The 11391-nt window shown below is 46.9% G+C and overlaps 1 protein-coding gene across 1 annotated transcript; it reads right to left on the bottom strand.

Annotated features, from left to right (window-relative positions):
* Positions 1-9166: 9166 nt before the first annotated feature.
* LOC119167909 (uncharacterized) lies at positions 9167-10862 on the bottom strand. Its single transcript, XM_037419387.2, has 3 exons — positions 10708-10862; positions 10377-10585; positions 9167-10077 (listed from the first exon to the last, which is right to left on the bottom strand). Exons 2-3 carry the CDS (start codon positions 10560-10562, stop codon positions 9307-9309), a joined length of 957 nt encoding a protein of 318 aa, XP_037275284.2. The 5' UTR covers positions 10563-10585; positions 10708-10862; the 3' UTR covers positions 9167-9306.
* Positions 10863-11391: the final 529 nt, after the last annotated feature.

Here is an 11391-nt window from a genome sequence, read left to right as displayed (position 1 = left end):
TCCGCATGCGTCTCATGAAATGATCCTGGGATGAATCTTTCTTTCCGCTAATCATGCGGTTGTCGACCGTGCTCGTGCTCAACTTGTTTTGTTTCCATTCAGCACGACATTCATAGATCTCCCTTGCTCACCCAAAAAGGTGATCATTGCCATTGACGTCGTCATCTCTGCTTTTTCGGTGGCCATGATGTCTATTTTGTGCAACTCCGTCCCGTATTCAACTGCCCTCTTTATGCCCTCGCAAGAATGCATGCTCGTTGCCGGAACATTGTCATCCCGTTTGCCATCATAGCAGTTGCCGATGGCTCCAGTGCCGTGTACGCGTGCAATAAATTCTCTTGTCCCGCTACCTTATTGCATGGCGAATGTATTGGGAGTCTTGACACTTATAACGACATATTTCCTTTCGATGCCCCTTCTGATACGACGCCGATGTCCGTGGATGCGGTCACAGCTGCCACCAAGCCCTCACTACCTGACGAAGACGTTCTGTGGCGCATCGTAGACAGCGGGCTTACGCAAGACCAGCGCAATCAGCTCATTCAACTATACTTGACCGTTTCCGCGCCTCCTTCGACCACGGACAACCTCCCTTGGGACGCACGTAAGTTGTTGCTCACCATATTGACACTGGTCATCATACTCCACTTCGTCAGCGCCCCTACCGCGTCTCGCAGGCTGAGCGTGACGTCATCACTCAACACGTCGGCGAGATGCTTGAACGTGGTGTTGTTCAACACTCACACAGTCCTTGGGCTTCGCCAGTGGTCCTCGTGCGAAAAAAAGGATGGCTTCATGAGGTTTTGCGTGGATTATCGTCGACCAAACAAGACCACACATAAGGATGTTTATCCCCTGCCACGCATTTATGACACTCTGGATCGCCTTCAAGGTGCGGAGTTTTCTCTTCACCGGATCTGTGCTCTGGATATTGGCAAGTGCCAATGGCCGAACCAGACCGTCTAAAAACGGCGTTTGTGACCCCTGACGGCTTATATGAATTTAATGTAATGCATTCGGTCTTAGCAATGTGCCTGCGACTTTTGAAAAGATGATGGACAGTGTCCTCAGGGGACTTAAATGGCACATCTGACTTTGCCATTTAAACGACATAGTTGTATTCTCTGCAAATTTCAAAACTCATCTTTTCTGTCTGGAACAGGTTCTCCAGTGCCTTACGGCAGCCGGGTTGCGACTTAACTTCCGTAAATGTCATTTTGGCGCCCGCAAACTCGCAATTCTTGGCCACGTAGTCTCAAAAGAAGGAATATCGCCATACCCTGCCAAACTACGTGCCGTTGCCGAGTGCCCCAAGCCTACTACTCTAAAGGAGCTCCGTAGTTTCGTAGTCTTGTGCTCGTATTTTCCGCGTTTCATTCGCAATTTTGTCTCAATAATTGCCCCCCTGACTCAGCTTCTTTCCAGTAGCGTGGACCTCTCTGGCTAGAATTCCCACTGCGATGCGCCGGCTACTCACGTCTCCGCCAGTTCTCCACAACTTTGATCCCAATGCATCTTCTGAAATTCACACGGATGCTGGTGGGTTTGGCCTCGGTGCCATTCTCGCTCAACAAAAGGATGGTTGCGACGAGTACATTGTCGCCTATGCCAGCCGTACCCTAATGAAGGCAAAGTCCAACTATTCCGTCACGGAAAGGGAGTGCTTGGCTATCATGTGCCATGGGCTATAGGAAAATTTCGCACTTACCTTTACGGACAACATGCAGTTGGATGTTGTCACAGATCTCCATGCCTTATGCTAGCTAGCGTCCATGAAAGACCCTACTGGCCGCCTCGCTCGTTGGGCTTTACGCATTCAGGAATACGACATCTATGTTATTTATCGCTCAGGACCCAGACATTGAGACGCCGATGCCCTATCCCGTTTTCCGCTGCCTTCTTACTTTGCCTGCTTACCAACTGCCATCTGCGCTTCGTCATCGCTGAGCATCACCGACATGCCGTCCGAGCAGCGCAAGAATCCCTGGATTAATTCTTTGCTCGACGTCCTCTCTCACAGTTCGTCAGAATCGACTTCACGCTCCCTTTCTCGTCAAGCAAGACGATTTGGTGTCCGTGAAGGCTTGTTGTATCGCCACAATTACGTGATGGATGGCCGTTGGTGGCTCCTTGTCATCCCATATCATTTGCGCTCGGGCATCAGTGCTGCCTTTCAAGATGACCCCCAGTGTGACCACGCTGGAGTATTCGAGAATTACGGTCGCGTTCGTCTAAGATACTACTGGTGCGGCATGTATCGGCACGTTCGCCAGTACGTTCGGTCAAGCACCACGTGTCAACGCCCCAAGACACCTTCTCACATCACTGCTGGCCCTTTGCAACCCTTAAACCTGCTCAGCGAGACCATTCGACCGCGTCGGAATTGATATTCATGGCCCTTTATCCAACACTCTTCGAGGCAACCGGTGGATTATCGTCGCCGTCGATCATTTGACACGCTACGCTGAAACATCTGCGCTGCCTGCTACCACTGTGAACAACGTTGCGTCCTTTCTTATTCGCCATTTTATTTGGCGACACGGTTCACCTCGTGAATTGTTGATTGACCGAAGACGCGTGTTTCTCTCGAACGCCGTCGACGAGTGGCTCAAGGAATGCTGCACTGTCCAGCGAAAAACCTCGGCATACCATCCTCAAACAATGGCATGACAGAACGCTTTAATCGTACCCTTGGAGGTATGCTTGCCATGTACGCGTCTGATGACCACACTAATTGGGACCAAGTGTTCTTTTTTGTCACGTGTGCGTACAACTCCGCGCCACAAACAACTACCGGCTTTTCTCCTTACTTCCTCCTGTACGGACGTGAACAATCATGCCACATGGCGGATATGCAAGTGCGATGCCTGAAGCTTGCGGGCATTGTGTTAATTTAGCCGTATCGCGTTCTTGTTCTTTAAAATTCAACCATATATAATAGAAAAACCGTTGCAGTGGGCTTAAGAATAAATGCTGGAGGACTATGCACTTGAATTTAGGTGTATGTTAGAGAAACCACAGGTGGCCAAATTTTTCAAAGCTCTTAAACAGGACGTGCCTCGTAATCGCATAACCTTAGTTATTGTTATATTATGAGGCACACACCACATTCATCTGATGCCGCTGGAGATACTGGAAGTGTAAAGCCTAGAACAACTTATTCGTTCCATATATCTCAAATTAACAATCCGAACGTTTTTTTTCAAGAGATAGCACACGAAGTCAATAAATGCGTGTCTTTTATAAGGCTATGAAATGGAAAATACAATGAGTTCAGCAAAGTCTTAATGAGAACAATTTATAAACGCTACAAAAAACTGGAAGTCACGTTTGTTCACGCGGTATCAAAACTACTTCATCGTGAACATTGTGCACGTAGTCCTTCAAGATATTGCCCTCCTGGAATTGGAGGTCTCACACAGCGCAAGATCTTGATAGTTTCTTATCTAATCTCGGCATTGCTCGTTGCCACTGTTGAAGACCCACCTCATCAACGGGTGGCTTAAAAAATACCTTTTTTGGTCGCAGGTTTCATTGGGTCGTAGCTGCTTCGGCAACCAGTGACAAAACAGCGAAGAATGTTTTATGACATCGATAAACCGTCACACGACGCGTGAGAGCTATGCAGCTAACAACCGGCTCGATAACACAACAGAGCTGACAGCAAGTGAGACACAACGTCAATTGTTACCATGGTATCGCAGTAAGCAGCAGTGGGAGCGCACACTGCGCACGTGTCGTTGATCTCGCTGAGACACACAATGATAGCGATTGCCACGGAACACACTTGAATCATACTTGCACGCTATGGGGCAGCAACTGCTGTTTTCCTTTGCCGGCGTGGTCGGTGGCTTGTGCCTGACTTACCCTCGTCAGACCGGCCAAAAAACGACGAGCGCGCCCCCTCTTGGTGGTGCATAGAAGAGTGACACATGCGAACTAAAAGAAGAACCTAGTAACGTTCTCCCCTACCGCGTTTCACTTAATCCAGATGCGCCGTCTAGCGTCACTCGCGGCAGTTCATATCGTTTTTAAAGCCCAGTAACGCGTCTGTGTGTGCGGTCGGGCAACCATAGAATTTCTCACTGACTTTATCAACCCGGATGCCAACAATTTGTCCGCTTGTAGCAGTGGCTCTGGTTTATCAAAATTTGCAAGTGACGCAAACAAAGCTCAAAAGTAAACAGGAAAGCGATCTATGTTGGATTATAATATCAACAATTATTTTGAAGTTTTAGATTGTGAAAGCGTGATATGATAATGAGGTCTGCTGTAGTCGAAAGTTTCGGAAATCGCATTCATTTGGTGTTCTTTAATGGACACTGACATAGCACTGTGCTATATAAATTTCTAGTATTTCTCCCCCGTTGAAATATTGCTGCCGCGCCCGTGACCACTGATACGCCGATACGACACAGCTATGTTGCTGCACCAATGCTTCGAAATGAGCAAAGCTATATGTGAACTCTTGTCTATATTTCAATTGTGCTGAATAAAAATCTAAAATAGCTTTTGAAAATGTAACTTAGGAAACAATATGTGGGTTATGGTGCGGAAAATCTGACAATATTGAGCAAAAAATGAATATTTTTAAATTTCTCTATCGGTACCATAAAAGTGACTGTACAGGTATTTATTTGGGGTAAAAAGCATGCGATACGTAAACATGACCGTGTTCTCACTCTTCAAAAGTTCAAAATAAAATAAATATAAGAAGTGTCGCAGATGTGTGTCAGTTTGCCCCAACCTGTTGGGCAAAGAGAGGCAGCATGGGGTGGGGCTTGCCAAGAAAATATGGAAGCATCACACTAGTGCATGGTTCAGCTGTTGCAGAAGAAGCTCTTAAAGCTCACTTACTCATCACATCACAGTCTTCATGAGACCACCATTCACACTTCATTCACTGAATTTTATCAATGCCTGGCGCTGAGGATCTTCACAACTTCTTTGAGATCAAGCCTCCACAATATTTTTTTGAGCACGACGAACTTTTTTTCTTGTCTTCAGATGCTATTACAACTCGCTTTTGTGGAACGCATGGTTATGAATTTTTTTCCATTTCCTGACGAATCTTTTTAAACATCCGCACGGTTACACACGGTCGACGAAGGTGTGCGACGCTTTACCACTCTGAGCTTGACCAGCCACTACTTTCTCAGCGTCGGGTCCTTAGGATGGTTGTGAAAGCTAACGCCCTTTTTGCGGGCGCACGATAGTACAGAGGCACATAGCAGTACTTCACCATTGCGCAGCAGTCGCTGCACAGACAACCACCTGCAGTTTCAAAAAACAAATAACTGTGCCTTTAAAATAAACTTTAAAAGCGGAGACACACGGTTGTACCAACAGCGTTGGGTCACTCACCAGATAACCAATTTAACTGCTTCTTTGCAAGTTTCACCACGATCGTGGTTTTCATACGACGCAGAGCTTCAAAAGCGCGAGTTTTCACTCTGACACCATATAGACGTGAATTTCAGTGCCACTATCGGTCGTACATCAGGCCAATAGGCACACGTAGCCATATATTTCTCGTTTCCCAATGTGGGCAATGTATTCGGGCAATGTCCTGCCCACTTCTATGTAGACCATATGAGCGGCTCGCAATCCCCTGCGAGGCGATGCGTTGGGGAGGTTGCTATTTGAAAGATAAGGCATCCAGCAGAATTCGTGGTCTAACAAACGTGTATGCCTCGTGGCTTGACATGGCAGTGTCGATGGCGATCACCTTTTATTTGTCGAGTGCGTGCGTAGTAGCGGACGATGTCTCAATGGGCCGCATTATTCACGCACGTGCGTTGATAGCTCCTGTGATTAGTCACGTTACTCAGTGCAATAAACCATGTCCGTTTTGATCAATTTCTCATGACAGTAATTAATAACGTGACTTCTGAATTCCTAAGTCTGGCTATGGCTACTTGAATGATAAAACAGGAAAAGTGATATTTTGAACACGGGTTTTAGGCAGCAGGAGGTGGCGTGTCATAGTTCTTTTTTTCAGTGGTAAAGAGCTTTATCGATGGCGACAAAAATTAAAGCACAAGTATACCACAGGCGCTAGCAGCTGAATTTCATTGAGAAGATGCACACACACATTCCAGATTGCCTCCATTTTTTATGTTCACCAGTCAAGGGTTGAAATAGGACACTCGGAGTGCGTGACCAACGGTACACGTATAGCGTCGTTCGTGGGTGCTCGTGGAACCATGGTGTTATATTGTGGTATGAGTGAGGCGAGTACAATTCACAGAACAGTTCGACTCAGCTCCTGGTCACCAACGTGTCGGCCTGTAGTTCACCACGTGCACACTGCCAGTGTACAAGGTTCGCGCACTTTAGCCTGCGGGCCAAACTGACTTACCTGATGCTCACCTCATATGGGTGTGCATTGAAGAAGATTGCACAAGCTGCCACGTTATTTCTTCGCTAGCAGCCTCAGCTAACGTTTGCCGCACAGAATGGCCTCACTATCGGCATCTTGGGGCGAACAGAGAAAATAAAAAGTCATTTTTGTTTATTGTTGCGCAAAGGACATGCATATGTATGTCTATTTTATTTTTGTCCTAAAAAATAATAAAATAAACTATCTGTGCTGCTGTACAGATATTTGCAGTCAACGAACACACACATGGCGCAATTTATCTGAATCCTGTGTCTTACTTGCACAGCATGCGTTCCGCATCACAAAAGCGCACAAGATGAGTCGCCTTCAAGCACCTCGGTATAATTGGTGCGCACCGATGACCCATTTCGGTCGGCACTTGAGATAGCGCGAGCTTTGCAGCGCCGCGCTCGCTGATTGCTACCTTTGACGACTGGAAGCCCTATTCCTGTTCTGTAGATGTCCTTCCCCTCACTGCAATACAACACCCAGGTTTTAAGAGCACCCACAAGCAGCGCTTCATTTACTGGAGGCTACGCCCTCCAAGCGTTCTATTTAAATTTGCGGGTATTGTAGGTTCTCCCAATATCTTAACCTGAACGCTCAATTGTCGACAGTTGAGTCGTAAAGAGCCGCGTTACAGATCGCAGCAGCGAAATAAACGAGAAAACACGCGTGTGCACGATGAACAATTCAGTTTCGGAACCTGGACACCGCCTAATTATCTTTTGAGCCCAATTATCGTCATATATTTTTGCATTCTTGAATGCTGCCATAATATTTTGAGGCAGAGATCAAGTGTGCGAGCTTAAACACAGAATCTGATTCAGAGCCACTGATAATGCATGCGTGTCATCATTTTCTACGCTTTTTCTTGTAGTTCACGCTGCACTCTCTTGGGGCGAAAAGTACATTAGCCTTGGAAGCCAACAACGGGACGAAAAAAAAAAGGGGGGGGGGGGGGTCTTCATCCGTTTCGCATAACAGCCTGAGAAGTGAAAGCACCGGACATTTAATTACGTGCATGTCCCGCATGCTCGCTCATTTCGCCGCTGTGCTCCGTCACACGGCGGTCAATGCTCGTGCGTTCACGGAAAAGTACTGGGAAGACGTAAACTGTTGGCCGTAAAAGCATGCGGTATATGCAATCCGGGGGCGGAGCGACAGAAAATTGCATTGTTGCGCCATATGCTGTCACATGATGCTGAGTACACCATAAAGCAAAGTGGATGTTAAGGTAAACGAAGGCACCTTAATGACACCCCTTGCGAAAAACTCTTGCATGCTTGACAGGCCGCGAATGCTCCTAGACAAAAAATCTGATAAAAGCGGCACCGTTGGTCCTCCTACGCGCTCTATGCAACAATGAACGGCACAGCCTTGTGTTTATCTTGTCCTCCTTTCTCGTGCGGTCTCTTCATGTTTCGTCCCGGTATGCAAAAACTGTCGTGATCATAGGAAAGAGTCGATCATTGATAATAGCTGTAGAGCATCCGTCTCAAATTTGGGACGTATATGGTTCGATTTTCAGTGTTTCTGGGCATTACACTGTTTTACAGCGAAAGCTATTACGAGATAGTTGTCCACCGCCGCCGGTGTCCATAACCTCATCGCCCGAAATTCGAAAACAAAATCAAGCGCCTGTGATACAGTGGGGCCCGTGCGCAAGCGTGTCCTCTGGGTGCCCGCCCAGTATTCTAGCACTGAGCTATGCTGGTGCTTGGAACTTTTTGGCAAACTTGATGGCGGGAAAGCAATCGCGTTAATACGACTTATGCGTTTTAAAACAGCTAAAGAACAACCTGTCATCGCACAGTGCGAATAGTGTAACGAGTGAGTGGTACAATGCTCCAACCCATTACAAAAGCTTGTTTATTTATTAAGTGTGGCGCATACGCACTTCAAGCATATTTCGTCACTTTATTAACGATTGCCACAAAAACTCTTGCAAGGGCTTAGCGGATACCAGGATTCTCAGAAGAATGACGAGGAATTAAGAAAAATGACAAAAAATACCATAGCGAATCCCGGCCTTCAACCAAAAACTTTTATGAATATTGTAACGGGTATCAAGCAAATGTACTTGTAGTAGTTACCCAATCAGTGTTTAAAAAGGCTCTGAAAGGCTTCTCTTCAAGCTTTCGCTGCGACTTCTATGCTCTACGCGCAGGCCAGGCGTTTTTTTTTCAAGGGTGATGAAGACAGGAAGAATATCTGTGCGCAAAGTAGCTTGACAAAGTCCAAAGGAGAGATACAGCACACGTAGATAACTAAGCTAGCGTTTTCAGTGGCTCACCTCTCTCTTTTCCGAAAAAATATTTTGTACCTATGCACCAACTAGCCTGACAGTGCAAGTTACAAGTATGCCAACGCGGCACTCTCATCTTCTCTCGACCCCGCACACTCCCTCTCTTGATATCAATGCTGCACCATGAGTCTTTCCATTCCGTAACATCAAATTAGTGTAACTTGGTCACAGTGAGCCGATTATTGGGCTACTGGTGCTAAAGTTTGACACGTAATTATGAACCGTTCTTAAGCAGATTTACTGTTGAAGCGCTCACACAATGGGCTGAAAGTAATCCCCAAATCGGGAAAGAGGATAATCTCGGCTGGCAGGTAGCCCTACAGATCGCATTAAATGGGCTTCTGTCTATATTTCCAGCTGCCAGACGACCGCAGAAACGAACTGAAGAATTCCGAATAACGTAAGAACTTAACTGTGAAAGAAAAGGGTTTGCTGAACGCGATGTCCAGCTGATGAGATTGACTTTTTGAGTGCCATGGGTTTCAATGATGGTTTATTCAAACCAGTGTCAATATTGTACATAAGAAAATAGACATGCACAGCCAGCTTCTCAAAACATCATTGCCGTCGAAAAACAAGGGCGACTTAAAAATGAACTATTGGCGCTGTATGCTTCTTAGGAACACCCACCGTCGCACAAATAGGAAGGCATCCTGTACGGAGGATGTTTGTAGTAGTCAATTGAAAACTCCGTAGAGGTCTCGGCTTTCGACTCGGTGGACAGCCCTCGATTTCGATGACGGATGTACTGAATAAGCAAACCGAGTAAAACGAAGCCAAGCACGGCCCCAACGACGGCAGTAAGCCAAATGACCGCAAGTTTGTACCTCCGGTAGCATTCACGCACCGGAGAGAGGTAGTGGCCTACGCATTCGAAGGAAAGGTACTGCATTGGCATGTCGTCCTCGTCTGTGTAGTAAGATCTGTTCATACTACCTGCGTCAGTGCGTCTTCCAACAGTCCGCGAACTACGTTCGGTGCCAGTGGTTCCAGCAGTAATAGACTCCCTCCCCGTGCTGAGTCCTCTGGGATGACCGCGAGGATTTTTGGAGACTGTTGCAATGCTTTCCGTTTCAGCCTTCTGCAGATCTTGAAGTTGTAGTGCTGCAGCCGCTCGGGCCGCGTCAACGGGATCAAATAAATGACCCTCCGCCACAGCGCGGCTGTGGGTCGCCCTTATGACAGCTATCCGCCGGGAGGCTAACTCGATGTGGCAATCTGCAAATTCTTTCGAAAGTGGCTCGCGCATAAGGTCCTGGGGCACGGCAGGCGCGGTAGAGGGGTGGTGCACCATGGCGATCTCACGGCTACAACCGCTGGCATTCGATTGGAAGTATATTGATGGACTGCTACGTGATCTGCACTTCGTGTCTGCCAAAGACTTCACCTGCAATAAGATAAGTATCCTACAAATGAAATAATCGGTGCATGCGTACAATAAGTCCGATTGTTTGAATACACAATACGAGATGGCGCTTAGACGAAGGAAATGTTTCGTCCACCGTAGTTACAAAGTGGTACATATTTCTCTGCTATTTAAACGCAATTGCAACAGTCCATAAATGTCGTTCTCATGCAGTCGGCATTTCGTCAAACTACAGATCTTGACAATCAACGTGAACAGAACCTGGATCAATCTCTTCACTTCCCTGCCGCTTCTTCGCTTAATAAGTGCGTGATACTCACCTGCTGCAATGGTTGTTCACGCTGTGCTAACGCCGTGGTTGGTTCATGTTCGTTCTCTTGGGGTGTGGGTGTGTCTAGAGGATGAGATGTAGAGTGCTGCTGCCCTCCAGGAACACGACTGCCTTTCAGAGTCTGTGAAGCAGAGCCACTGCTGCTCGAGGCGATGTTTTCATTTCGGCTATCCATGAAAAAACGGTCGATGTTGTAGGCTTCATTGAAATCACGGAAAAAAATAGGGAAGCAGATATCTTAAGCATCCATTCTTCACACGGAGCGTCGGACACAATATAGGCCACATGCACCACATAGGAAACGTAAAATAACAACATACCTTTGTGACACGACTTTCAATGAAAACGACCAGACAGTCGACTGAAAATTTTGGTGGACGCCTATAGTTACCGCACTACAGCAGCTGAAATGCTAAGGCACTGGTCATGCACACGTTGGTATCCATATATACCCACCTTCTTCGTGATCTTATCTTGTGGGCGATACATCAGGGCTTTCAATGTAGACGATGTCACGTGCTACAGAACACGTGCTGAAGAAACGGTGCAATTTAAATATACGGGTAAGCCTGCGTTTGAAAGGTAGGCAGTGCTGTACACAGATGTTGCGCAAAAAACGTGAGAATGAATGGCTAGAGTGTACCATAAGTGTACAAGTGTGGCTTCGAATACCCTGTCTGGTGAAGGTTAGACCGTTCTCAAGCTATGCCAGAATACCTCATGACTGCACGCAGCCCTAAAGAAAAAGTGAGTACGTCGAGTGAGCCGGCTGTTTTGACGCCCGCTGCTCTTTGGCTCCTTGGGAGAATGAAAAGAGCCCGTTACCGCTTCTTGACTATCCTGTCATCATAATACTACATACGCTCGAACACGCCTGCGTTTGTGTCTACACATTAAATATGGCAAGAAAATACAGTCAGTGACTGCTTATTACCACGTCTATGTATATCGCATGGAACACTCAAGAAGCACACGCGTTACCGCGTACGAATGCCGGTAAGATG

Source organism: Rhipicephalus microplus, chromosome X (assembly GCF_043290135.1).
Source record: "Rhipicephalus microplus isolate Deutch F79 chromosome X, USDA_Rmic, whole genome shotgun sequence".
Classification (NCBI taxonomy): Eukaryota; Metazoa; Arthropoda; class Arachnida; order Ixodida; family Ixodidae; genus Rhipicephalus; species Rhipicephalus microplus.
This window is presented reverse-complemented; position numbering and strand designations above follow the sequence as displayed.